The sequence below is a fragment of the Aspergillus brasiliensis genome (genome assembly GCF_001889945.1).
Source record: "Aspergillus brasiliensis CBS 101740 unplaced genomic scaffold ASPBRscaffold_4, whole genome shotgun sequence".
Lineage (NCBI taxonomy): Eukaryota > Fungi > Ascomycota > Eurotiomycetes > Eurotiales > Aspergillaceae > Aspergillus > Aspergillus brasiliensis.
This window is the reverse complement of record NW_027137445.1, coordinates 2,005,152-2,031,127: the sequence shown is the minus strand read 5'-3', so window position 1 is coordinate 2,031,127 and position 25,976 is coordinate 2,005,152. Positions and strand designations below refer to the sequence as shown.

The following is a 25,976-nucleotide window of genomic DNA, read 5'->3' as shown; positions in this document are numbered from 1 at the left end:
TGCACTTGGCTTTCTTCCTGAATATATCTCAAGGTCATTCACATTTCATTCTCTAGAAACATGAGTTCCAAAAATAGTGGAAATAGACATAAAACGAAACGAACATTGTAACCAGAGGGAAAATAAACCAGTATAGAAATACACACATCGCCCAAGCCAGGAGTTCTGGAATCAAAGGTTGAGAGAGGAGAAAAAGCGTCAAGTCAATAGGGCCAGAGATTCCGAACAGTAACAGGCGGGCAAGATTTCTTCATGTCCATATAGAAACCATACCATCCCTTTCATATCTTCCTCGCGCCAACCCAAACAAATGAGTTGAATATAACTGCGATAATTTCATATCCTCGATAGTACACACCTGCTTTAAACCCAATGTAATCCGGATCATGCATCGCTAAATCAAAGTTGCCTGGCTCTCTTTTTGTTGGAACAGATAAATCGACTAGATTGGTGCATGTGACTTCATCAGATAACGCCATCGACTGGAAAACGACGTTGCGCTCCAGGAAGACCGACGAATTCAGTAAGAAACCATAGGCCCCACGACAACAGGTGGCTCCGGACAGGCTCGATATTGAGGTAGTGGTGGTTCGAAAGGCCATGGCAAATCAACTATTCCCACCTGTTGCGATCTTCATCTTTGGCAGCGGTATTCATTTACAAAGAGGGTTGAGCGGGCTTCTCTTCACCAGCAGGGACGCCGGGCGTAAGCATCTAATGATAGAGACAATGTAATTAGCTGCTGCTCGGATTTTCCTCATAGAATCGAAAAATGGGCGGGCGATCCAAATGACGTCTGTATCTCCGTTCTTGGCACGTAATAAGAACGAAAAAGAGTTTTCACGTCATCGCCAACAGCTCCCGGACAAGGCCGCACGGCAATAACAACGATAGTAATTGTCAAGCGACAAGTAGATAGCCCGACAAAAATAAAAATGAGGGGAAAGGACGGTGATATAACATACCTCGTTGGCGCCCTTGATCATGCCCTGCTCGCGCTCCATCTGGATGTACTGCTCCTCTTCGGCGTAGGCCAGAGCCCACGGGACACCAAGGAGGAAGGCACTGGTGCTGATGATCCACAGCGCCTTACCGCTGAACTGGATGCTGGACTTTGTGAATGAGGTGACGGAGTTGACGGTGCTGGTGATGGAGCGGCGTGTGGAGGGAGGAACAATGTCTTTCAGGGCATAGAGGCGGTCGTAGAAGGTCTCGTCATCGACCTCAAGATCGGACTCGACAGAGATTTCGGATTCTGTGCGTATGGCATGTTAGAAAATGAAGGCCAGGTGTTTTGAACGGCTGCGCCGATGGATAGTTGGATGAATGGATCAGATTCGGCGTGGATGGATGATGCTTCCGGATGTTGTTTGCGCGGTGGATAGTGAAGGTGCAATTGTTCAAGCAAAACGAGCGCCCGGTTGGATTGGGTCTTGAGTTATGGGTTATCGGAATACTAACCGGTGTCAGTGTAGTCGTCCTCCTCTTCGTCGTCCGAGGCCAGAAGGACATTGTGCTTGCTAGGCTGAGGCTTCTCCTGGGAGAAGTGCTCATCCTCGACTTCGGTAAGCTTGACCATTGTGACGGTGGTTAGAGAAAAGTGTATTAAGAAGGTATATTGGTAGGAGAATGGGTCGCAGGAAGCACGGGCGAGGGTCGAGGTGATGGAATGAAAGTGTTGAGGACGGACGGAGATTGATGGAGGACGGCGGATTCGACCTTCCGGATCCAACTTTTTTCCCGGGCGGAAACGAACTCAATACGGAAAGGAGCTTCGACTGCAGCCGATGCATCCACGCGACACCACCAATTTATACGTTCATTTACTCCGGGGAAACCGGCATATTCGAGCGATTTATATTGTACATGATTGTATATGGCTATCTCTAATTACATGGAGTGAAGAAAAATGGACGTGATACATCCCTTTACGTCCCGTGAACAGCACAGCTAGGCTGCAGCGATGTCGGGGGCTTAAACTGTACGGCAAATTACCTCCTTCCCAGCTTCCACCGGGCAATCCGCTCTTGGATCTCCTCCCAGGGGAAAGGACGGAGCCTGTAACCCTCCAACTCGCCTTCCTGTAACACAACGGTGGGCCTGCCAGTGCCACGTCCCTTGTTCTCGACAAGACCACCAAAGACTTGCCGGGCAACCCGGCGCAGGTCCTCCACAGTCAAAGCCTCAATGTGCGCGCACATTTCTTTGACACCAACCTTGCGGCCGTGCACCTGAACCTGACGTCCCAGATCCTCCAGTTCCACCATACGCGACTCCAGATTCATAAGAAGCGAAGAGCGAAGCTGGTTCTTCGCACGGTTAACCTCCTGCGGCTGCAGGGCTTGGTATCCCGTGTCGAGAGTGAGAGCCTGGAATTCGCGGCACATGACCTCCAGCATCTCGGTGGTCCGTGTCGGGCTGCAAGATGCAGAGATACCGAAGATTCCGCTATCTGTGTAGCTGTGGTTGAACGCGATACAGCTCTCGACCCATCCGTGCTGGTTCAGCACGTTGGTGTAGAGACGCGAATACATTCCCTTACCAGGACCACCAGCAGAGAAGGAACCACCACCTCCGAGGAGGGTCTGAAGGGTTGCCAGCGCATAGATATCGGGGTTCGAGATCGGAAGCGCCTCGAAGGCAAGGTGAATATGGCTCAAACGAGGAAGCATAGGGTTTGCAGGAGGAGGGATCGGAGGAAGAGAGAGGAAACCACCAGTGTAGTGGGAAGGACGGGTGAGATCTAAAGTCGACGACTGCACCAACGATGGGTCAAGCGGCGACGCGGCGGAATTCTGCGAACCGGAGTTGGAGAGGTTCTTCAAGAAGGGAAGCTTGGAAAGGAATCCCGACTTGGGAGAGGCTGCGGTAGTAGTTGTGGTAGATGACGGAGTAAACTGAGGAATTGTGGGCACCTGGCCCTCCTCAGCGGCCGACTTGGAATCAGACAAAGTAGTCTCGATACCCGTGCCCGAAAGAACAGGGCCTTCTGTCTTCTTGTGTGTCTTCATATCACCGAAGTACTGCTCTGTAAGCTTGACGGCCTCAGCATGCGGCACACCAGCAAAAGCGACAACCATGCGCTCCGGGTTAAAGAAGGTTTCACGGTATTTATCAACCACCGCTTTGTTGATCTCTCCCAGCCTCTCATGCGGGCAAAGCAGAGGGTTTCCCAATGTGTTGTCCTTGTAGGCCGCGGTATGTACCAGCTCGGGCAAGATGAGCTCAGGCTTGGACCAAATCTCTCCGATCTCATACTCAGCCGTAGCCAACTGCTGAAGAACTTCTTCTTCTGTGATAAGAGGATCCCGAATGGTCTCAGCCAACAGTCCCAGAGTCGTCGGGACAGCGGAGTTGAAACTAGCGGACTGGTACATCAAGGATTCACGGGAAGAAGCACACTGGATATTTCCTCCAAGGCTCTCCAGAACCTCAAGCATTTCATCACTAGACCGCGACTTGGTCGACTTGAAAGCTAGACGATCCATAATGTGGCTCACACCCCGCAGACTCTCATCTTCATAGCGAGATCCGGCATCGACGTAAACTCCGACACCAGAGAAGGGCCCCGGCAGGGATTCCGTAGCGACGCGAATACCATTGGGCAAAGTGGTGATCTGATCAAGCTCGGCAGGGTCCTACACATCGAGAGACAAAAAGCAACAAGATTAGTCCCGAGTCCAATCAGAACCACCAAGCCCAATTCCCTGCATCGGATGACTTACCTTGGAACCATTCTCATTGACCGTAGCAAAACCTCTAGACGCGGAGCGAGGCACGCGGGCAAGCGGCTTTGCGGACTCAACAGCCCGTAGTACAGAACGGCGCATATTGATAGAATTGAATGATTAAAATGGGCCGAGAGTACTCAACTCAAAAATTGCTCCCTTCCCGGACGGCGTGAAAGCTGCGGCGTTTCCGGAGATGTCGTCGTCACGCCGGCGCCCGCAAGGATTTGGACTCAGATCGCTTATCTAATCAACACAGGCACGGCGCACGACGTCAGACTTGTTTGTTGAGAAAGCAGGATATGATGTCTTTGGATTGACGAAATGCTATGCAGATGGATCGTCTATCCTGTCATCATCCTGTTCATTTTGTCTGAAGTAACCTGGGTATTACAGTGCCTGAGTCATCGGTAAAACTGTGATTTTCTTACTTGCACATGGTTAGTAATGGGAGATCTAGAATCGCTAATTGAGTAATGCAGACAGAGAAGCAAGTTGCCACGACCCCCAGGAGAGCAAATAGTCGATTGTGATGTCTGGTTCTCATTGGGCATAACGAAATAACTATATAATCGCATTCTACTTCATTCTAGGTTTTCCCAGACCATCTATCGAAAGACACCATACTAAGAGATTAAGAGGTTACGGGTGCGCCGCAGCCCAAGCGCGGTACCAGTCAAGGCACGAGGCATTGGCTACACTGGCACCAATTTTGATGTTGAGGCCGCACAGAATTTGCTTCACAGCGCTTTCAACTTTCTTGCCGTTGGATGTCACCGGTATCTCCGGACAGACGTCCACAATCCCGGGGACATGACGAGGGCTGAGCTCTTTGCGAATGGTCGCCTGGATGCGAGCTGCGAGGTCGGACGGCATGGTCGTTGGAGCGTCACTAGACGAATCCAGCTTCACGAAAAGGACAACCGTTTCGTCCGTGTCAATTCCATCCCGCCGACGCCCGATACACAGGGAATCTTCCACTTCTTCTGCAAAATGTTTGAGAAGAACATTGTATATCTCTGCGCTACCGAACCGAACACCGGCTGGCTTCAGAACTCCGTCACTGCGACCCAGCATCACAACGCCTCCGGTGTGGGGATCCAGACGCACGAAATCACCGTGGTGCCAGATTGTCGGCCCGAAGACGTCGAAGTAGCTTTTGCGGTATTTTTCCGCTCCAGTCGGGCCGGGAGGCCAGAACATAACGGGCTGCGCGGGAAACGGCTTGGTACACACCAGATCGCCAGCCTCACCGGAAGTAGAAACGTCATTACCAGCGTAATCGTAGGCAGAAACAGCCATTCCCAAGCAGCGACACTGGATCTCTCCCTTGTAAACGGGTAGGATTGGACAACTGCCGCAGAATAGCGACAAGATATCGGTACCGCCGGTGATAGAACCCAACATGATATCAGCCTTGATAGACGAATAAACGTACTCGAATGTAGACGGCGCCAATGGAGAGCCAGTACTAAAGATGGCTTTCAGTGTTTTCAAGCTTACTGGCCGGTGAGGGTGACTTGTTGGATGTAGGGAGGCCTGCTCTAACATGGATAGGTATTTGGCAGAAGTTCCGAAGTGCGTTATTTGCAGTTCGTCAATCAGGCGTGGCATTGCCATTTCGCCCTTCCCACCTTCCGGGTCGAATGGCCGAAATGGCGAACCATCATAGAGCACAATGGTAGCGCCACTGGCGAGACCGGAAACAAGCCAATGCCACATCATCCAAGTAGTCGTCGTGAAGTAGAACAGGCGGTCTCCGGGACGAAGATCACAGTGAAGCACATGCTCCTTTTTATGTTGCAGCAGCGTTCCCAGCGCACCATGGACAATCGGCTTTGGTGCACCTGTAGTACCCGAGGAATACAATATGTAGACAGGGTGTTCAGGTCCTAGACTTGCGAATTCCAGAGGGGCGGAAGGGTTGCTGGCTGTAGAAAGGAATGACTTATAGGTAAGAACCTTTCCACGTAGTGGGACCAAGAATTGAGGGTCCAACTTATAAGACTGGGTTGTCTCGAATATGACGAGAAGCTCCAGGTTCGGCAGCCCCGGCACCAGTTCACGCAATTTAGCATCGGTTCCGTGCACCTTTCCGTTGTATAGAGATGCATTGTCGGCGAACAAGATCTTCGGCTCTATCTGCTTGAGGCGTTCTAGCACTGCATGTACGCCAGTATCAGGCGAGACGCCAGTCCAGAAGGCGCCAATTGATGCCGTTGCTAGCATCGCCACAACGGTATTGGTATGATTACCAAGGAAGCCTGCTACCCGGTCTCCTTCTTGCAAGCCCGAGTCTTTCAGCGAATTGGCACATTTGCGTACGCGCTCGCGCAGTTCCTTCCATGTCACAAATTCCCGATCCGCTTCCGTAGCAGCGATTATCGCCACCGCGTTTTCATCAGGAGACGTAGACGGATACAGGAGATTCTCAGCAAAGTTAAGCCTACTTCCTTCGAAGAAGTTCGGACGGGGAAAAAGTCGGTCGTCCGAACTCAGAACCTGTAACAAGGATTAGTATATGATCACAAAGGAGACAAGCATCGATCACAGCAGTTGTGTTGCGCTTCAAAGAAGGCTATCAGTTCACTTACACGGTCGTATGACTTATGGGCTTGAATGGACGTGAATTCCCAGACATCTTCCCAGAACTTGGCGGGATCAGATACACTCCACTGCCAGAGGTCATTGTAAGTGCACATGGACAGGCCATGCTTGGCATTGGCGGATTGGATGAAGTCGTAGATCTGGGTGCTGCGAGGGCTCGAGGGTCGCCATAGTTCCTTAGAACCAATTTCATCGATGGACTTAGTCATCGTGAATGATTGCTGGCTTGTTTCGATCAGCAATTGACGGCTGCACCTCGTAGATCTAAATGTAGGTGTACTTGAAAGACGGGGGTTATGAAGTGCAAGAAGGTTTGCAGTCAAGTGAGCCGAGTCCTTCCGTCCTGATAAAGTTCGAGTCTGTGTGGCTAGTGGTTCGTCAGTTGTTCGAGACCTGGTTTGATTACACGACAGTCATTCAATTGCAGATGATTTCCAATCGTGAGCTGGATAAAGGCATTTGAACTGCAACGAGTACTATTTTCTACGCTGTTGTGCTAGTGTGGGTGTCCCAACTATTTACCCCGGAGCGGAATCAAGGAAGTCGGGGACGGAATACGCAAGGGGAATTCCGCGGTGGGCAGACAATCGACTGGAGCCTGGTGGGTATGCAATGAAGATATAATTAATGGACTCAAGTCCCCAGGCATCATTAATCACGTTCGTATAGCCTATTGGCTGGTAACCATCCAGAAGTCGTGAATTGGACTATATCAATCAACGGCAGCCACATACTGTGACTTGTCTTCTATTCGGAAACTTGAGCCGTGATCAGCACCTTGCCTGAGGCAGAAACATGTACGCTGCATTCTTTATATGCGATGCGGATGCAAAGCAGTTTGATGCAAGAGAATAATAAAGACCTTGGAAGGAACTGGCGGTGAAATCCAGCTGTCAGACTATCGGAATGAATGGCAGTTTCAAGGTGGTTCTGGTGACTATCACCTTGCGTTGCCCCTTTCTGGGATGAGAGAAAGTCAAAATACTCGAGAAATCTATGCGGGCAACAAATGGAAAGAAATCGAGGAACTTGCAGAAGGGTCCAGGGGCGGCGGGTATATTTACCGTCAGAATACCGCTGGCTCAGGTACTCGAAGGATGCGCCTATAGTGTAGAACTAGCAAACAATACCGCCCTGTGACAGTCATCGATGGGTCGCGGGGGCCCACTTCCCACCCGTAACTCCATCGTCATTTGCAATTCTCGCCAGCGAAAATTGCGCTTTTTCACCCCAACCAAACCCTACACAGTATTGCTTTCGCTTTACCGTACGCAAGCCTAAGCTCCGCTTCGACTCTTAGCCTCGTACCTTGTTTGGTGCCATTATTCATAACTATTCCCTTTGAGGCTGTTTTTTTCCCTCTTATTCGCGTCACAAAATCATTATTCATTTCACTCCAATCTGTCTTCTTCCCGTTATTCGACCTTCGGGGCTCCTCGTCTTCCCTTTCCGAACCTCTTTCCCAGCACCGACCCTTTTCTACCCTCGCCAACCTTCAATCCCACTAAGGTCCTGCCTTTTCTAAACGGATAATCTGCTCGATTGATTCCCTTTGGCTTAGGGGTCCCGACAGATCCCGTCGTCGAAGGGTTCCGTGCCCTCTGCTACTGTTCCTCCACGTGCGAAGGTACGTGACCGATCAGCCCCGGAGTCTCCGGAGTCTCTCGACAAGACACTTCCCTTTTCTCTCCCCCCTTAGACCCCTCTTCTCTTCGCTTCTTGTCATCTGAGTCCCTGTCTTCTGCTTGCGACCACAATCCTTCGGTCGCTTAGCCATTCTGTTTTCGCGCTCTCCTCGTCTGGTGAAATGGTGACTGACACTCGACTCCGCCGTGTATAGGTGACAACCGAATCATTGTCAATCCCTGTTGCGCTGGAGTAAAGGAGGCCACATCAAAGGAAAAGGCTGCCTAGAAGCAAAAGCTCGCTGTTGCTTTTCAGGTGGTGCTTGCCTTACTTGATCGCTGAAAGAGCCGCGGCAGAAGTTCCTTCATTCCCTCGGTGCTGCACAACCTTGCTCGTTCCTGTCTAGCTGTTTCCTTGCGATGCCTCGTCGCGCTGCTAGTTCTTCCGTCAACGAACCCTCCAACGCTCCCTTCTCTTCTCCCGCCTCCGCAAAGGGTGGTATCGCCATCAAGGCGTCCGCCGTTAAACCTAACCGCCTAAGTCAGCTATTTTCGACCTCTCCTAAGTCCAAGGCCGAATCTCAGACTGCGCAGGCCGCTGTCCAATCGGCCAGTGGAATCCTGAACTCTAGTACTGCCACGCCGCCCATCAGTTCGGCCTCTTTGTCGCTGCCTACAATTTCACTTTCCACTGCCACTGCAGATAACCCGAACATGGACGAACCACCGACCACTCTCTTTCAGCCGCCTTCGCCCGAAGAGGCTCGTCGCCTGGCTAAGCAACATGCTCAGTTCGGCCCCATCGGCCATCATAGCCACCGGTACACCAGTCAACACCCCGGCGGTACATTCCCGGAGCCTGTGATGGACGAACCCCCATATTATTACCTCCTTACCACCTATATCAGTTATCTTATCCTAATCGCTTTCGGTCACGTGCGCGACTTCTTTGGAAAGCGCTTCCGCGAAGAGAACTATCGGCATCTGAAGCCCCAAAATGGATACGGCGCCCTGAACAGTGACTTCGACAACTTCTACGTGCGTCGCCTCAAACTGCGAATCAACGATTGCTTTGAACGTCCCGTTACTGGAGTTCCTGGTCGCTATATCACGCTGATCGATCGGGCCACGGATGACCACAACAAGCACTTTTACTTCACTGGAACGACTACGGACACCTTGAACCTGAGCTCATACAACTACCTTGGATTCGCTCAATCTGAAGGTCCCTGTGCGGACATTGCTGAAGATTCGATCAGAAAGTATGGTATCGTTTCACCCAGTACTCGCGCCGAGGTCGGATCTCAGGATCTCCACGTGGAGGTAGAGGACTTGGTCGCCAAGTTTGTTGGAAAAGAGGCTTCTATGGTCTTCTCCATGGGATTTGGTACCAACGCCAACATCTTTCCCGCTCTAGTCAACAAGGGCTGTCTTATCATTTCCGACGAGCTAAACCACGCCTCGATTCGGTTTGGTGCGCGTCTTTCGGGGGCGTCCATTGCTATGTTTAAGCACAATGACATGCGGGATCTGGAGTCAAAATTGCGCGAGGCTATCAGCCAAGGTCAACCCCGTACCCATCGGCCGTGGAAGAAGATCTTGGTCGTCGTTGAAGGGCTCTATTCCATGGAAGGCTCCATGTGCAACCTCCCTGGATTGATCATGCTGAAGAGGCGCTACAAGTTCCACCTGTTCGTTGACGAGGCCCATTCCATTGGTGCTATTGGTCCTAGGGGTCGTGGTGTCTGTGACTACTTTGGAATCGACACCGCCGAAGTTGACATTCTCATGGGAACTCTCACAAAGTCATTTGGTGCCAACGGTGGATACATTGCTGCGGATAAGGCGATGATTGATGTACTGAGAGCAACCAACTCCGGTGTATTCTATGGCGAGGCTCCTGCTCCAGCAGTTTTGGCGCAAATCATGTCGGCGTTGCGGATCATCAACGGCGAACTCATCCCGGGTCAGGGTGAAGAGCGACTGCAGCGTTTGGCCTTCAACTCTCGGTATCTCCGCCTGGGCTTGAAGCGTCTTGGCTTTATAGTGTACGGCCACGATGATTCGCCGATCATACCTGTTCTCCTATTCAACCCTGCTAAGATGCCAGCCTTTTCCCACGAAATGCTGAAGCGGAAAATCTCGGTCGTTGTCGTGGGTTATCCTGCAACACCGCTGGTATCTTCTCGAGCCCGTTTTTGCGTCTCTGCTGCACACACCAAGGAAGATCTTGACCGCATCCTAACAGCTTGCGACGAAATCGGCAATGTCCTGCAGCTCAAATTCTCGACAGGCATCGCAGGTGGTGCCCTACCGGAGGATGCGATGCCCCCTCCGGAAAAGGAGAAAGAGTTGCGTCGCAAACGCAACTCTAGGATCATCCCTCCTAGATGGCAGATTGAGGATGTGATCAGACGAGGCGTTCAAGATGTCAAGTCACCCCTGTATTAGTTCGCTGTTTACCGATCTTGCTGATCAGCCTGCCTTCCGCACCACCGAACCATGTCAATGACTCATGACGATGTTATTGCACAAACGTTCGCAAATTGCCCACCACATGAGCCAGATCGATCCGATACTGGTCACGCCGCGTCGCTGGTCGATTCGAGGCTATCCCATCCACTTCCCGTGTATCATTAGACAACCTTGCGGTTGTCATGCTTATGTTTGACTTTGGCATCTACACGCACTACAGAATTGAAATCCAAAGAAGACCATGAACCCCTAAAGCACGGCAGATGCGCCGTAGCATCCCTTACCCGATCGCACATTGTTTACCACTTCTCTCAAGCTCACGAGTCATGTCATCCAGCTGTTTCAATTGAACAAAACGACCATGACTCGCGTGCTACTGTTCTACTGATCTTTTTCTCTTTCTTTTTTCTTTTTTTTCTTCGCTTCACTTCCTCCCTATCCCACGCCCCCATTTTGTTCTTCCCCCTTTTGTTCCTTCTTTCATTATTAACCTATAGATATTACTGCTGATTCGGTCCCCCTCACCAAGTGCTGGAGGGCTGGGACCAGAGTGAGCCACTTGCGACTTATTGTTCAAAAAAACATGGGGCCATGCAAACTGTACCTACATAATGAGCTTGATGAGAGAGAAGTGAAGAGAAGAGAAAGCAATGGGGGTGGTAATGAAATGGACTGAACACACACTGGGCCCCCGGCGATTCGCGGTTGGGAGCACCCACATTAGCGATTATAATTAGATGACTGTTAATATTTTTTTTTTCATGAAAATTCTTGATATTTACACATGTGGTCCTTGTGAAGCATTTACTCATAACGTCTCTTATTATATAATTAGTAGTCATGTAGATGACATATTGTGAGTGTAGTCTAGTACTTGGAAGGTGCCGTCAACTGCTCGATTATGGTCTGTCTATCTTTGCTCCTAGTGAGCAAAGGCGACAACATCTATCTATCAGTGTTGAAATCTAACGACAGTAGAAGTATGTATATGCCAACATCATCCCAGAGTACATAAAGCAGAGCAAAGTCCCGTATATGTCGGTACTGTATGTATGCATCTAGTATGTATTGTATGTATGGAAGGAAGAGAATGCCATGTATCATCCCAAGCCGATCCAAAAACCCGTCCCCTGATCGAAAAGTAACCAAGAGCGCCCGAACGAGACCATTCTGTAAGCAAATGCTATGTATGCTCGGCTAAGAATCAAGCCTTTATCTTGATGAAAACTATCTGAAATAAAGGACTCCGGTTCAACCGCCGCAGGTGATCGCTAACGCCAAACAAGCAGCCAGTAAAGAGAAAAGGAAGAAAGCAGTCAAAATCAAGGTCTATTCCCGAAATGTGGGATAGGAAGCCGTAACGTCGTAAAAATGAATCATGTTCGCCTGTTGGATGCAGGTGCCTGACCTGGGTGTTGCCGGGTACCGGTATGCAGAAACCAAAAAAGCAGCGACAAGGAGGGTATAGTAATACAGAATGAAGTCATAATCAAACTGTACCGTATCTCTCACGCTCGTTCTGAAGGAGAGATTGGTTCTCTTCTGAAGGAACAGTGGCGTCAGGGCGTAGTCGTCGGGCAGGGGACACCGAAGGGATCCAGCCCCTCATCCAGCCCCGAACGCGGGTCCAACGACTACGTCCGTCTTTGGGGTCTTCAACTTGCATGATAGACTCGTCATCCCGGGTTCCGTACATGAGAAACTGCACGCCCATGAGCCCGTCAAAGGCGAGCACACCAAAGGCACCCAGGAAGAAGGGAGTAGCCCGGGTGACCCATTCAAGGCGGTCGTTGCCATCTGCGTCAGCCCAACCACCACCCCCGTAGGGAGGAAAGTCATACCAGGCGTTGGGATTGGTAAGAAGGGAGGCGGAGTAGAAGAGGTTTCCACAAAAGGCAGCCATGAATAGTAATGGGGAGAGGCCTGATGTGCTCTTCCGGCAGTAGTTCTTGTATAGTTGAGGCGGTCGCGAGCCGAGGTAGAGGAATGTCGACATCCAGGAAATGATCCGGCCGAGAATCTCAAGAGTCATCTGTGAGGAATCGGAAGTCGTTTGCGGCTCTGTAGGGGCAGCGTTGGCCACAACCGCACAGAGCAATGATGCAAGTAGCAGCGTACGAGGGGACCCCATTGGCAGGCTCGGGCCACTGCTGGCTCGGGTGATTGAGCGCTTAGAGGTGCTCAATTTCTCATTCGAGTAAGACGGAGATTGGCCGTTAGCATTTGTCAAGGCAGGCTCCTTGATATCCTTCACGTCCTTGGGATTTGACGAAGCCGGAGACTCGATAGAACGAGGGCCAAAATCGGGAGAGCCATTGGCGGAGAACGAGACGCCTTCCAAGACACTACCTGGGGGCTGGTCATATTCCGAATGAGAGAGGGCGCCATAACTATCATATTGTCCCCTATAGTGTGTGTACCAGAAATATTGGAAGACCAGAGTCACGTCAACGCAGACATAGTAACCAGCCACGATGACCTGCCAGCCAGCCTGCCGGGTGAGCAGAGCACCCAGGAGATTACTCGTATCCCCCAGACACCACTCCACGAGGAAGAACAGTGACAAGCCAGCAGTCGACTGAATTTGGTAATTCTTGTATATTTGTGGGAGCTGAGCGAAGAGCCACGATACGATGCTCAGAGTTCCGAGAACGGAGGAGAGGAGGGCTAACGGTGTGGGGAGACAGATGTGGAGGTAGGAGGACACGGCCGCGAGGAAGGGGGTTGTCGGTTCACAGTGTTGCGGGAGCACGGCATGGATCTGTTGTAAGAGAGGAGGAGGCATGGCTATTGCTTGTGCCGGGAGCGTAATATCTGTGTGACCTGAAAGAGACTGAAATGTAAATTTGGTGTTGAGAAGTATAGGATGTGTCTCTGTAGCGGTAGGAGGGAACGCTAGATAAGGCAGGGCGATAAGGCGAACAAAGCAAAGAAACCCGACAATATCGTTAGTTTCTATGAAACGGGTGTGGACGATCTCGTCAGCAGTTGGCTAAAGACAGACAAAGAAGAAAGACGGAGGAAGGAAATGAGAGAAGATGAAGAAGAAGAGAGAGGAAGGAGAGGGAGGTGAAGGCATGCGCGACGAAGGGAAGGGAGTCAGTCACACTTGGCGGCCTCGAGATCGAGTCACGAGTTGGTTCTGGGGCTGAGGATGGAGGATGATCCCTATCGCTGCCTGCTGATTGGCCTTTCCCCAGAGGCAAAGGGCATCGGAATGGAGCGGACTCCGTTCGGCAACAATTACGGAGTAGACTAACTAACTAACTATCTTGACTAACTCCAATCAATAATCCTCATCTTCATTCCGGATCTGCTGGTCCTATCCGCACTGGGACCATTGCAGATAGTTGAGTGATGGCTCTCATTCAGCTCGCTCTTCTCCTCCTCTTTCCGGTAATCCTATCCATTTCCACCCCCGGAACTATCCTCTGATCTGCCTTCTCCTGCGCTTCGGTCGGCTGTTCACATTCCTACCGCATTCATCGTCCAAACTCTCCGAGATTAAGTCAGACTGAGCGTGGGGTGACACGGATAATACTGGATGAATGCCGAAGGGAAGAAGCATGATAGACTTTTTACTCCGAATCACATTTTGCCTTCATCCCATGGATGCGAAGACGCCTTTCCAAGGCAGAGCCCGAGACTTCCCAGACCCGCCCAAGAGAATCCCCGGTCAAAGATCACGGCTGCCCCGGAGTCCTGACCCACACTGTTTATTGAAGGTTAAATCCGGGCAAAAGCACAGATCATACTATCGGTTGCAACACTAAACTCCTACTACGATAAGCTCCTCGATAGAATTCCAAGCCGACTGTCACTGCTATCTCTTTTGAAACATACATGGCTGGTGTTGGCGTATATCCTCTCTCGGCCTGCGTCTTGTCTCGGAGTTATCAGGGATGTTATCGGCAAGGACCGCAAAGGGAGACCAAAGTAGCAGAGAGCAAGAGAACTCTTATCTATCTGATTGTTTCATGATCTCATTATCATCAGAAAAGGTCAAGCAGTGTGACAGAAGAATTAACGGTGAGAGATATGGAGCATATCAGCCATCCGTTCGTAGATCCGCTAGCATGTCCCCTACCAGCCGATTAGACGCTTATCTTCAAGATAACCCCCAGACTAGCCCATGATCTACTGCTCAAAACCTCATGACTTATATCTTCCTTTACTCAACTTGAAAATTCTCACTAAAAACCCCCCCATCACTCCAGAAATATCAGGGTAAAGACACACACGATCAATTACTCAATCCTCCAAAAACCCGTCTCACCGCCTATTGAAGATCTCACGATCGAGGCGCGTAACCAGGATGTGGATGACACTAACACCTGCAGGTACAAGGGTTCCCTTCGTTTTGGTGATAAGACCCTGAACTGTCGTCATAAGTTAATTTTCATCACATCTTCTGTCAGCGAGAATAACAGCATCAAGTACCTGCACAAAACTTAGTAGTCTCCAACTCATTGTTCACTTTTCACTTCATATCCCCCCTTATAACCATCCCTTTTCAAGTCCGCCACATATAGTAACTACCACTGCACGACAACTGAAGAACTATAACACACATCTTATACCCCAATCAACCTCGAATCAAAAACATCGGATACTTACTCCTCAGATGCGCACATCGCACAATCATGACATCAGGTCACACCATCCCGTAAACCACCCACTACCCCATCCGCTTCGCATTCACCAACAGCCCACTTCCTCAAGTATATCCATCCCTCTCATTCACCTTCTACCACGTCGAACGCGCCACCGCGTCGCCACCCGCATCTCCCATTGGCTAGCAACCAGAAAGTGGATTTTGGCGATTCTTTCGACATCTAGGATGGTCTGAGGATATGATTGGTTTGTTGGACGGGTTGAAGAAGTGTGGATTGTTTCTGCCAGGTGGTGGGCTTGAATCTAGCTGGATTGGGGTAGGTGAGATGGGGATGGGAATTGGTAGGTGATTAGATATTAGATTATCTGATATTGATTCGTCGTTGTCGGTGAAGTCAAGTGGGTGGGTATTGTGGATTGGCTTGAGTACTATAGTGAGCGTAGCACGTATTAGTTTATAAGAGTTATGCTTACCGTAATACCAGGGGAGGAAGATCTTAATTAAGTAGAACAGTAGATTGACTGACATTCTATCTAAGTACTAACGCACAGTAAGTAAAAGCATGAACAGAGACAGAGAGGGTATCCACATGATCTAGCATCCAACATCCAACATCACTCGCTGCGCAAGAACATAATCAATCATAACTCATAGTCATAACCCATAATACTTCCCTACCACTCCTCTTCATACTCCTCATGCCGACTCCGACTTCGACTCCGATGCCCATGTCCATGTCCATGATGATGGTGGTGATGGTGATGGTGATGATGTCCATGTCCATGTCCATGCCCATGGCTCGACGACCGCCGATAATGACTACTATGATACCTAGTATACTCCGTCTCGCGATCATCATCAACCTCCACCTCCTCCACATCGTCCTCATCATCCTTCTTCATCTTATTACTAACGAAATTCCCCAGGATCGCACCCCCAACCGCTCCCAAGAGTCCATGATCCTTCTTATGTCCCAGATAATACCCCGTTGCACCGCCCAGAACAGCACCGCCTAGACTGCGCTCGCCTTCTTCTTCACCAGGCTCACCAGCAGTGGTGGTGGCAGCAATATCATTATCGTTGGCGCGGGATTGTTCAGTCCCCGGGACTGAAGTAGGAGGGGCTTGCATGTCTGCGGCGGATTGGGCACTGTTTTTTCCCCCTTATGTATCAGCATAAATTGTACACATAGTGCACAGATCGGTCCACATGGGTGTGAGGGACGGCGAAGGGAAACAGACTAGTACTCAGCGTTACTTCCCCGACGAACGGGCGGGTCGTAGGCCGGTCCTAGACGATCGGGATCATATTGAGGCGTAATACTAGACTCATTATCGATGTTGTTGATATTGGTACTGCTACTGCTAGCAGCCTGAGGGTTCCATTGTGTTGGATACGACCGAGGAATCTGGCTCACGTCGTATTGGGAACTATAAGCGGGATCTTGATTCGGCAGCGCATGCTGGTTGTAGAACTGTTGCGGTTCGTAGTCGTAGCCTGCGTGTTGGTAGACACCGTCCGGGGGTGAGTAGTACGGAGTTTCACTGTTTGGGGTGGGAGGGGGGTAGGAGGGTTGTTGTTGGGGGTGCTGGAGGTAGGGATCGGACATTATGGAATTCAGGAAATTCGATGGACGAAATAGATTTTCGTTAGTCTGGTTTGGATGTTGATATGCAGCGAGGGGCGTTGGTATGTAAGTATGCAGCTGCAGTTGAGCTGGCTGTTATATTCGGATAGTATATGGATGTCCGGTGAAGATGATCAGCTGCGGGAAGGGGTGGTGGGTGACTGGCGGCTGACAGGGGTGGGTGCAGGTGACCTTTCCGCACGACTCAGCCTCGCGAACACATATGAACTGATGACTCGGACTTGGCGACAGGCTGGCTTGTTTGTAGGTCTATGTACGCGCGGCTGGCCCGGGGTTGTTTGTTCTGGCCTAAGTGGAGTGCTCCTACAGGGTATTTATCTTCGTGATACTCTTGATCTTGCGTGTTCTAGATCACATCGGTGGACCAGTAAGGTAGTGTACGTGGTTGAATGCAATAATTGATTGATGAATAACAGGTAGATCTAACATCACTTCATGAAAAGTCGGGGGAAAGAGCACGAGGTATTGGAGGCGTGTAGTTTGGGGTATCCCAGTAACTGTAGAAGGTGGGCTTCAATACAGAGAACATACAAGCAATGAGAAAAGAGACAGCTCGCAACACAAAAAGACTGAAGCATACAACAAGTGGAAAGTCAGAGGGAAATCAAAGCCAGATTGACCGATCATCACCTGGCGGGATGAATGAGTCGCGCTATGCAAGTGACAGCGCAGATATGATCGAGTCCCCGAAGGAGCGACGGATTGAAAGAGGGACAATAACATGGGCCAACCAAGTTCATGCGTCCAGCACATTGTTAGCCCCTGGCGAACGGAGTGACCAGTCCTCTTGGAATTTGCGCGAATAGCCGGAGTTGCAGATGTGACCAGTCTAGTGTACACCAAGTACCCGAGACCAAAAGACCTGCTTATTTGCTCGCCGCACTCCGCGTCCTCCGGCCTACCCACTCAGCGAGCATCGCATCCAGCTGGCTGGTCATCTCCCTCAGCCTCTTACTCTCTTCCTTGAAGAGACAGCCAGTAATCGGGTGGTCAGGTCCGGCAGGCGGGATGTTAGAGTTATCGTGGACAATGATAAATAGATCGCGGATGTCGTTCTCGTCATCCAAGTATGACCGCAAGCTAGCATCACTCCAAGTCGGTGTTCCAGCAGACGCTGTCTCATAAGACGCAGGTGCGGCGTCGATGCCTCTGTGGTCGCTGTCACCAGCAATAGGAGATAAAGGCGGGGACACCGATGAGACCGAATGTCTCCCAGGGGATGGCAGGCCTGCCACCAATCCTGGTGTAAGAGGTGAAACCGGTCCTTCCAGCGGCGAACCGCTGAGGGGTGAGTCGAGACGCTGGGGCTGGTAGTTCAACGCCTGCTTCGGTGGGAATCTCTGCGGAGGAGACGCCACGGAACGTTGTTGAGAATATGTGTTCTCAGACATATCCTCCTCCCAGGTTCTCTGGATGTCAGCGGACGGGTGTTCTTGGTTCATGAATGGAGTCGAAGCCGGCTTCTTGGACGGACTTGGCACACGTGCAGAAGACAACATAGCTTCCTGGCTGTCGTCGAAGGGCCCCAGGGGAGGAGATGATGGGATATCGTCATCCTCTTCCGATGTTACTTGTCGGATAGTCTGATCTTTCGGGCTCATGACTGGCTTCGGCTCCTCTTTACCATCGATGGGACTCTGAAGACCAAATTCCTGGGCTATGTCTTGCCTAATGGGAGAGAGAGCCGAAGGAGGTTGCTTCTGCAACTTGCTGGTCTGTCTCTGCACCACCAGAGGCTTAGGCGATCGAGCAGATTCGGGAGAGGACAAAGAATCCGACGATGTCTTCGGTTGTGGAGATGTCCGAGACAGCTCCGTTGAGGTCTTTTCCGCTTCATCCGTGTCCTCATCGTTAGACTTGGTCTTCTTATCCTTCCTCTTAAACAGGCCGCTGAGCATTCCTGGCTTCTTGTCTTTGCGCTTCTTATCGTCCCTGTTCTTGTCAATAGCGCTGAGCGTTTTGTCGATTGCCTCTAAGCTGCCGCGGCTCTGCTGACCGATTAGTTTCCACGATGACAGAGGCTGCGATCTCAACGTAGGCTTACCTCTTTCGCTTCACCAGAGTTGCTGCTACCAACCTCATCCCGAAGCAGGTTTGGTGTTAGGGAGATCTTCTTGGTTTCAACAGTATCATCCTTGAAGAAAGAGTCTGTATTCCGCACAGTGCCATTTCTGGACCTGCTGACAACGTTGTCCACTGGAGACTGTTAGCTTCCAATCTGCTATCTCTAGGAAAGTTTCCTCACCTTCCGTTTCAAACATCTCCTGGCTGGACCGCTGTTTGTCGAGACTAGCGCTATCGGTTTCCTGAGCTCCCTGAATGTCGTCTTCTTCGATCCCCTTGTCCTTCTGTGACTTGGGTCTGAGGGGCTTGACGACTATATCTTCATTTTCGCCATCTTGTAAGTGATCCGCATCCTCCCGTGCCATATCTTCGTCTTGGAATGAGATGTCGTCGTCCATCTCCTCATCCGTCGAGTATTCTACATCCGATGCTTCAATGTATGTTGGGCTTGTGAAAGTAACGGTTTTCGCATTTCTGCGGCGCATTGCTTTCTTCAACGGATTCTTGGACTTCTCTGAATTGTCGCCAAGCATGGTTGCGGACAACTGATCATATTAGAAAAAGCAAAGATATTAGAGCATCAGCACTTACATCTACGTTTCTGTGTTTATTCAATCTCGCCAACCTCTCCGTGGGCGTCTCAATGTGCTCGGCTGGCAAGTAACCTACCGGATAATTAGCTAACGTTGTGTAACGTTGAAGGGTAACCTACCGATACTGCCATCCTTCACGATCCTAACAAGCCACCAGTAGCTGTTGCTATCATCCAGGAGAACCATAGTATCGCCCTTCGCCGCATTTGCTTGTCCGTCAACGGTCGCGAAAAAGTTGTGAAGGGCATAAACGAATTCGAAATCGATGTCCTCTGGTACGGGTTAGTCATGATAGTCCGGAGCTTGACGGCTGAGGCAAATGAGATGTTTGAATTTAGGCGGGTTGTGTGACACGGGGATGTCCATCCTCCGAAAAGACAGAAGAGGTAGAACGCACCGTCATCAATTGATGGAGAGCTTGAGATCTTGTCCATGAGATCATCGTCCATCATGTCGTCACTTTCCCCATCCGCAAGATCGCCTTCTTCGGAGCCCCCTGAATCACCCTTGTGATGATGGTGACCCAGTTCATCCACTTCCTCAATTTCATCATCGTCATCATATATATCAATCCCGTCGCCGTATCCAGCTCCCTGATGGCCTTCTTCGGCGATGGGCCCATGCATCATCTCGGATTTGATATCGTCGTCCGCATGACGAAGGGTTTGCTCCTGGTGGGGAGCGACCCCAGATGAGTGAGTAGGTTGCCGCGAGTGATCTTTAGCTGAAGGAGCGTTGTGGTCTTGGAGGTCAAGGGTGTCTATCATAACATAATCCGGGTCAGCAAGGGCGGAGCCGGTATAGGGATCGGCGACCATGTGTTGAGAGTAAACGTACCAGCCCGTACAATCCGTGGCCTCGCCATGTTTGCTACGTTTCTAAGCAGTCACAAGTATAGTTTGAAGGGAACGTCTCAGGTTTTCCGCACGAAGGCACGACTTAGGGGATCACGGGCATTGGAACCACGTGGTAACGCAACTGGCCGCTGCCCGACGTCCGGGTGGGAACGGTAAGGGAGTGTGATGAGATATTGGAAAATCGAAAAAGGAGCGAATTCCACTGGAAATTCTAGCTGCGATGGATGTATCGACGCGGAAGAAGGAAGGAAACGCCAGGAACAGCAACGGCGGGGGGTGGGTACTTGGGCGTCCGACCAGTCGACGATGGTTCAGGCAACAAGGCGAAAGAAAGACTTCCAGAGTGACACAAAGAAGAAAGCAAAAGTGAAGCAAAGGAAAACGATAGCCAAAAACGCCGATGTTTTGGAGAAGTGAAGCTGGTGCCCAGAACCGCGTCAAGAAACCAAAGGCCGGACGAGTTCCCCGGACTTTCTGGATTGTTTGAGACAGTCCCGAAAAAAGGAGGTCTCCAAACTGGTTGCTCCAAACAAGCGCCCCTTGCGCGCGCTTATCTACACCTTACCATAGAACGCCGTTCAGGGCCCGTGCCTGGCCCTGCAGCTGACTGGCCACGCGCCAATGCCGTCTTAGGTAAGTGCTTCTAACCCGAAGTAGGTAGATAACTACCTTGGAATGGGGTCGCTGAGGTAATATAGCTAATCTTTAGGGCTCAGGGCATAGGGCCAGGGCGCCAGCATCAGGTGATGGGGCGAGATGGGCCAATGGGCAGGTGATTAAGTGGCTCTGGAGTCACGGCGGCCTCTGACTGGTGGTGGCCGGTCGATCCCTCCGTCATGACCGACGCCGTGTACCACCCCAGCTGCACCGCTGATTGGTCCAGGCTAACCCCCACTTACGTCTGCTCCTCCGACCCTTCAATGGAACCCTTCAATTCAGCTCCGTCATCACCCGATATTGCCCTTCCTTCACCATTTTCGTCTCTGGAATCTGATGATTTTTCCTTCTTTCTTTCCTCCACAGCTGCCTAGAAGCCCGCCGTTTGTTTTCCTTCTTCTGCCTAACTCCATTCACTTGCCCGCCCTATCGTCCCTAGTATATTACTCTGTTCTATTTTAGTTTTTTTTTCCCCCTGTTGTCTCCATCTGACTCACTGCACTTTTGAGTTTAGCTCCGGTGGGATCGGGACCCTCCGATAAGTAACTACTAGTATTACGGAGTCGATAAGATTACAAACGGTCTCTCCCGCCCACTCCTCTTTCTTCTCTTACTACTATTCACTCCCCTCATTTCCCTTCTTCATGTGCAAGATCCGAGTCATCCGCCTACACCACGACAGTTAGATCGTGGCTGTCTGAACCTTGACGCCCTTGGATATCATTCTGCTCTTTCTCCAGGGGCATGGCTCAGACGGAGAGGAACAACGGGTTGGTTGGGTTGAGGCTAGAGACATCCTTTCACCATACGCCGAGACCCCGGTGGCGGGGTGATGATGGAGGCAGAAGAGCGACGGTTCAGGGAGACGGTATCGAGGGCGATCGTACAAACATCTTTCACGATTATCACGCACCCCGTTGCGGTACTGATGAAGACAACAGTGCTTTGAGTGGTCTGCACTCAGCGACACCCCCCATTTCCGTTCCCCGTCATGATGATCATCCCAAACCAGATGTCACCTTTCCTCACAAGCCAGAGGATGTGCAGGCATCATCTCCGCTCGACAGTTTTCTTCAAGAACGCCGCCCTTCCATCAGCTTTGACGCCGCCCTTGACTCTGGTCGACGCCGACCGCTAGAGGATCCTTCTTCTCCGAGAGGAGACGTGAGGAGCCGCACCCAACGGTTCCAAGCAAAGAGTTCGAGCTTGAGGAATTCATTGCCTCTGGAAGATGATGCTGACCACAACGGAAGACAGGTGGGACTCAGTTCTGGCCTTAGGAGGCAGCAGGAACGACGAGCCGTCCCTACCGGGATCGCTCGCGACAGCTTCCCCGAAGAAAATGGCGCTATCCCGTCTGATATTGAGCATCCTACGTCTCTCACGTCTCTATCGACTGCGTCTCCCGTCACGGAGGAGCTGCGAACCCCTCCAGAAGGGTCGCGGGGCATGCTGACATCTCCCATCTGCGTGGCCTCGCCTGTCCAGACGTTCGCCTCGCTTGATGACCGCAGCTCCTGGTCAGGTAGTGTCATGACCCCTTATGGGAGTAAAACACGAGGCCTTCGCGTCTCAACTCGCCAGAGATCTCGCAGGTCTACTGCCTCAAGCGGCAAATCTCCAGCCAGCATGTTTCTGTCTATGTGGAGCGCTGGTGGTGAGGAGCCGGCCCCTCAGCCAGATGACGAGGGACAAATGGTCGGGACCGAGTACGTCCTTGGCAAGCAGATTGGATTCGGTGGCTTTAGCACGGTGAAGGAGGCCTACAAGGTCGAGGAGAGTGGCAAGACAAAACGGCTTGCCGTTAAGATTGTCAAGAAACAAGTCTCTGGACGAAGTGAGAAAGAAAATGACGAGGTCCAAGCGGAGTTTGACCACGAAGTGCGGGTTTGGCGATATCTAAGCCATCCGAACGTACTAACGTTGGACGCGGTTTACGAGACTGATTACGCCACTTTCTGTTTCACAAAACTGGCTATTGGTGGCACACTATTTGATCTCGTGCGGCAGAACCGCCGCGGATTGGACATGACGCTGGCCAAAAAGTATTCGTATCAGCTGGCGTGTGCCCTGAGGTACCTACACGAGGATGCTCGGGTTGTTCATAGGGACATCAAGCTGGAAAACTGCTTGTTGGATCCTACTGAGTCCCCTGATGGGTCAAAGACTTCTACCCTCGTTCTTTGCGATTTCGGGATGGCGGAATGGATGAACTCGGACAACGAGGATGCCTCGCCTGATCCTTACGACAACGCGGCAGACCGTCCCCCACCCAAGACCATCGGCCCTGCTGGTTCCAGTACCAGCGTTGCGGGAAGCTTGGAGTACGCTTCCCCAGAACTTCTTTCATCGATGAATGGTGTTATCGATCCTTCGGTGGACATTTGGGCATTTGGTGTCATCGTGTTCACCGTTGTCGTCGGATCACGGCCGTTCCAGGATGCTTTTGCCCCTCGGATTCAATCGAATATCCTCAGTGGGAACTGGAACAAACATGCTGTGGTGGGTGAAGAAACGGATCCCAAGCTTCGCCAGGACAAGGAGGATGCTTTGGAGTTAATAACGGGCTGCCTGAATATGAATGTTGATAAGCGGTGGTCGATCCGCGACGTGCTGTGCTCCCGCTGGTTGCGGGAGTTCACGGAAAATGCAGAGAGCCCTACGGAGTCGGCGTGGAAGCTTTAGGGGCTTCATTTCATGAATCTGCGCGATGCAGTGCCTCAACGCATTATACTCTCTCTCTCCAGTTTATGTGATTCCCTCCTATCAAGGGATTGGGAATATTGCTTTACGAACGACCGATGATCATGACTGGCGCTTTTATATGATACCGACGAGCGCTGGTGTTTCCGGAATGTTGATCATCCATGATACCCTCTTTCAATGTTTGCAGCGTTCTGATATATTCAATCTTGAAGTTTTCTGCTTTAGCGCATTTCGGTATACCTCTCTACTTTATATGGTTAGTTTCAGGCATTTCAAATTGCGGTCGGGGACATTCTTTGGGCAAGAAGAGGGTCTGGGTTCTGGTTTGGTATGACACTTCACCTTTTTTGTTGAAACAAATCGCTTCTTCTCCTGGTGACAAGGCATGGCGTTTGTTATTTCTCTTTCAGCGGCGAGGGTTCGCCAACAAAACTTGTCATTTTTTGTTCTCCCATTTCACAATCTGTATTACCTACCTACATCTGGACGGTCTTCTTGCTTGCTGAGAGGTTCTCTGGCTTTCTTTGGTGTGTCCGCGCAGTCTCTTACTCTTTCTTCTGTTCTCTTCTCTGAGCATATGCTTTTTTCTTTTTCACCCCACATATGAGCGGCATTTTGCTACTATGAATGAAATGAACAAATGGTGGTGGGAAGAGGAATTGTATCTAGCGGAGATAGCTGAATCGATTGTGGTTAAGTTAAGAAGCCTGGTATTGACCTAGTATTCAAGTAGTCATTACCATGAATTTTCCATGTAAGAGTATTCATCAAGGTACTTATGTCTTCAAGCCTAAATGTAGTGAAACATATCCACAAGCATAACATACCGTAACATACAAACAAGCATATATTTATACAAGAGATAGTAATAAAACAAACGAAACGGAAGCACTCAATAAAATGAGACCACAAACATCATCTATAACTACACCCGAAGCCAATCACCCACACAGCCAGCCTACCAAAGTCTATTCTCCGGCAAGACCTTCTCCTTCCTAACACCAGCAGCCGACTTCCTCTCCACAGGCGACCTAAAGAACAAACTAGGACCCTCCATGGGCTTCAACAAGTGGCTGAGGTAACCCCGATGGGCGGGGTCCCTATAATACTCAATATCCTTTCTTTTAGTCGGATCGGGCAATCTGTACGAGTAACCCATCTCCTTCATAACCTTGGACTCCGTCAGAGCCTCCCCATCCTCAGCGAGAGCCAACGCCTCACTTCCACTCTCCTTAGTCCACGCCAGCGACACAAACGGATGCATCTCGCGTCTCATGATGCGCGCAATCGCCGACTTAGTATAGAACCTCGTGGTGACGGAGCCACCGGCCGCCTCCACAGCGGCAATAGCGGAGGCCGAGGCCCTGGACACAACGATATGGATCGGCTGCTTCAGCACACTGTCAACGGGGACCTCGTGGTCATCCTTCTCGACGCCGCGGCCGAGCAGCTTCACGCCTTCTTTGGTCTGGTGAATGCAGCGCGATTGAGCTAGTTCGCGGACCGTGATGGGACGGGTTGGGTCGATGCGGCCTTGGTCGATCCAGGATTGGATTCTATCGAGGTTGACGGGAGCGAGGTCGATGGAGTGGCTGCACCATTACCATTAGCATTGATTGTCTTATCTCATTATCATCGAAGATGATAAACCCTGGTAAAGGAGGAACGGGAAGCATACACATTATTAAACCCCCTCTCACCATGGACAATGATCTCAGGCGTCTGACCACCATTAAACGCCGCCGGAACCTTTCCATGCTGCTTCTGACCCTTGTGACCTCTTCCGGAGGTTTTACCCTTGCCCGAAGCAGGACCACGACCTCTTCTAATGCGCTTGTTGTAGGCGCCCTGTGTATCGGAGAGTGAGGCCAGGATGTGCGCGTTCCGGCTTTGTTGTTGGAGGGCTTGGGGAAGGAGGAAGGCGGAGAGGAAATTAGTCGTTGTTGCTGTCGCCGCCGCCACTGGCCGCTGCCATTGGAAGGGCAGCAATTGGAGCCGGGGAGGCATGGTGTGTGATGTGGTGTGGTGGCTTGTTTGTGATGGAGATTGGTGATGGGGGAGTCAGTTCCGCGGACAAAGATCTTTCGTTTTCGGAGGTTGCGGGTTTCAATGCCTGAGGCTTGAATTGAAAGGTCGGGACGGATCGGAGAATTTGTCGGGCCGGTGGACAGACTACTTAGGTTACTATGTACTTACTCCGTACGGAGTATATTGGGTGTAGTGTTTTGTGAGTGAAGGTAGGCATTGTTAGTAGGGAGATACTACTGGGAGAGTCGTGTACAGCTAAATGTATGTGCAATTGAGATATGCCTGGTTTGAGGCCTCGTAGTCAGAAGTATCTCTGTGGTTGATTCTACTTGAATCGGACGACACATCTCACCGCTCGATTTGTCCGTACATT

The 25,976-nt window shown here is 50.9% G+C and overlaps 12 protein-coding genes across 12 annotated transcripts; 3 read left to right on the top strand and 9 right to left on the bottom strand.

Moving 5' to 3' along the window:
- Positions 1 to 131: 131 nt before the first annotated feature.
- Positions 132 to 1,038, bottom strand: ASPBRDRAFT_516468 (uncharacterized protein). Its single transcript, XM_067626768.1, has 3 exons — positions 966 to 1,038; positions 359 to 714; positions 132 to 287 (listed from the first exon to the last, which is right to left on the bottom strand). Exons 2-3 carry the CDS (start codon positions 600 to 602, stop codon positions 199 to 201), a joined length of 333 nt encoding a protein of 110 aa, XP_067481025.1. The 5' UTR covers positions 603 to 714; positions 966 to 1,038; the 3' UTR covers positions 132 to 198.
- ASPBRDRAFT_516328 (mitochondrial import receptor subunit TOM22) lies at positions 361 to 1,785 on the bottom strand. Its single transcript, XM_067626765.1, has 3 exons — positions 1,462 to 1,785; positions 966 to 1,255; positions 361 to 714 (listed from the first exon to the last, which is right to left on the bottom strand). Exons 1-3 carry the CDS (start codon positions 1,577 to 1,579, stop codon positions 658 to 660), a joined length of 465 nt encoding a protein of 154 aa, XP_067481024.1. The 5' UTR covers positions 1,580 to 1,785; the 3' UTR covers positions 361 to 657.
- A 206-nt stretch (positions 1,786 to 1,991) lies between these two features.
- Positions 1,992 to 3,830, bottom strand: ASPBRDRAFT_122636 (mitochondrial-processing protease subunit alpha; the record flags this gene model as incomplete). Its single annotated transcript, XM_067617532.1, has 2 exons — positions 1,992 to 3,638; positions 3,726 to 3,830. 2 exons carry the CDS (start codon positions 3,828 to 3,830, stop codon positions 1,992 to 1,994), a joined length of 1,752 nt encoding a protein of 583 aa, XP_067481023.1.
- A 345-nt stretch (positions 3,831 to 4,175) lies between these two features.
- ASPBRDRAFT_149566 (acetoacetate--CoA ligase family protein) lies at positions 4,176 to 6,820 on the bottom strand. The gene is made up of 2 exons (XM_067619307.1): positions 6,323 to 6,820; positions 4,176 to 6,230 (listed from the first exon to the last, which is right to left on the bottom strand). The coding sequence occupies exons 1-2, from the start codon at positions 6,542 to 6,544 to the stop codon at positions 4,371 to 4,373; spliced, it is 2,082 nt and encodes a 693-aa protein (XP_067481022.1). The 5' UTR covers positions 6,545 to 6,820; the 3' UTR covers positions 4,176 to 4,370.
- A 1,560-nt stretch (positions 6,821 to 8,380) lies between these two features.
- On the top strand, positions 8,381 to 10,411 carry lcb2 (putative serine palmitoyltransferase 2; the record flags this gene model as incomplete). Its single annotated transcript, XM_067620784.1, has 1 exon — positions 8,381 to 10,411. One exon carries the CDS (start codon positions 8,381 to 8,383, stop codon positions 10,409 to 10,411), a length of 2,031 nt encoding a protein of 676 aa, XP_067481021.1.
- A 1,513-nt stretch (positions 10,412 to 11,924) lies between these two features.
- Positions 11,925 to 13,220, bottom strand: ASPBRDRAFT_194687 (PQ-loop repeat-containing protein; the record flags this gene model as incomplete). The annotated part of the gene is made up of 1 exon (XM_067620783.1): positions 11,925 to 13,220. One exon carries the CDS (start codon positions 13,218 to 13,220, stop codon positions 11,925 to 11,927), a length of 1,296 nt encoding a protein of 431 aa, XP_067481020.1.
- Positions 13,221 to 15,530: 2,310 nt separating this feature from the next.
- On the bottom strand, positions 15,531 to 16,501 carry ASPBRDRAFT_515863 (uncharacterized protein). The gene is made up of 3 exons (XM_067626757.1): positions 16,292 to 16,501; positions 15,829 to 16,182; positions 15,531 to 15,780 (listed from the first exon to the last, which is right to left on the bottom strand). The coding sequence occupies exons 2-3, from the start codon at positions 16,178 to 16,180 to the stop codon at positions 15,725 to 15,727; spliced, it is 408 nt and encodes a 135-aa protein (XP_067481019.1). The 5' UTR covers positions 16,181 to 16,182; positions 16,292 to 16,501; the 3' UTR covers positions 15,531 to 15,724.
- Positions 16,114 to 16,807, bottom strand: ASPBRDRAFT_41484 (uncharacterized protein). The gene has a single exon (XM_067624580.1). It carries the CDS (start codon positions 16,657 to 16,659, stop codon positions 16,291 to 16,293), a length of 369 nt encoding a protein of 122 aa, XP_067481018.1. The 5' UTR covers positions 16,660 to 16,807; the 3' UTR covers positions 16,114 to 16,290.
- Positions 16,808 to 17,564: 757 nt separating this feature from the next.
- On the bottom strand, positions 17,565 to 20,173 carry ASPBRDRAFT_122117 (uncharacterized protein; the record flags this gene model as incomplete). The annotated part of the gene is made up of 6 exons (XM_067617489.1): positions 17,565 to 18,686; positions 18,743 to 18,894; positions 18,944 to 19,307; positions 19,354 to 19,427; positions 19,475 to 19,627; positions 19,753 to 20,173. The coding sequence occupies 6 exons, from the start codon at positions 20,171 to 20,173 to the stop codon at positions 17,565 to 17,567; spliced, it is 2,286 nt and encodes a 761-aa protein (XP_067481017.1).
- A 1,440-nt stretch (positions 20,174 to 21,613) lies between these two features.
- ASPBRDRAFT_28951 (serine/threonine-protein kinase) lies at positions 21,614 to 23,554 on the top strand (the record flags this gene model as incomplete). Its single annotated transcript, XM_067622583.1, has 1 exon — positions 21,614 to 23,554. The coding sequence occupies one exon, from the start codon at positions 21,614 to 21,616 to the stop codon at positions 23,552 to 23,554; it is 1,941 nt and encodes a 646-aa protein (XP_067481016.1).
- A 91-nt stretch (positions 23,555 to 23,645) lies between these two features.
- Positions 23,646 to 24,289, top strand: ASPBRDRAFT_515834 (uncharacterized protein). Its single transcript, XM_067626756.1, has one exon. The coding sequence runs from the start codon at positions 23,737 to 23,739 to the stop codon at positions 24,079 to 24,081; it is 345 nt and encodes a 114-aa protein (XP_067481015.1). The 5' UTR covers positions 23,646 to 23,736; the 3' UTR covers positions 24,082 to 24,289.
- A 24-nt stretch (positions 24,290 to 24,313) lies between these two features.
- Positions 24,314 to 25,601, bottom strand: ASPBRDRAFT_149556 (mitochondrial 54S ribosomal protein uL15m). Its single transcript, XM_067619306.1, has 2 exons — positions 25,254 to 25,601; positions 24,314 to 25,167 (listed from the first exon to the last, which is right to left on the bottom strand). The coding sequence occupies exons 1-2, from the start codon at positions 25,580 to 25,582 to the stop codon at positions 24,534 to 24,536; spliced, it is 963 nt and encodes a 320-aa protein (XP_067481014.1). The 5' UTR covers positions 25,583 to 25,601; the 3' UTR covers positions 24,314 to 24,533.
- Positions 25,602 to 25,976: the final 375 nt, after the last annotated feature.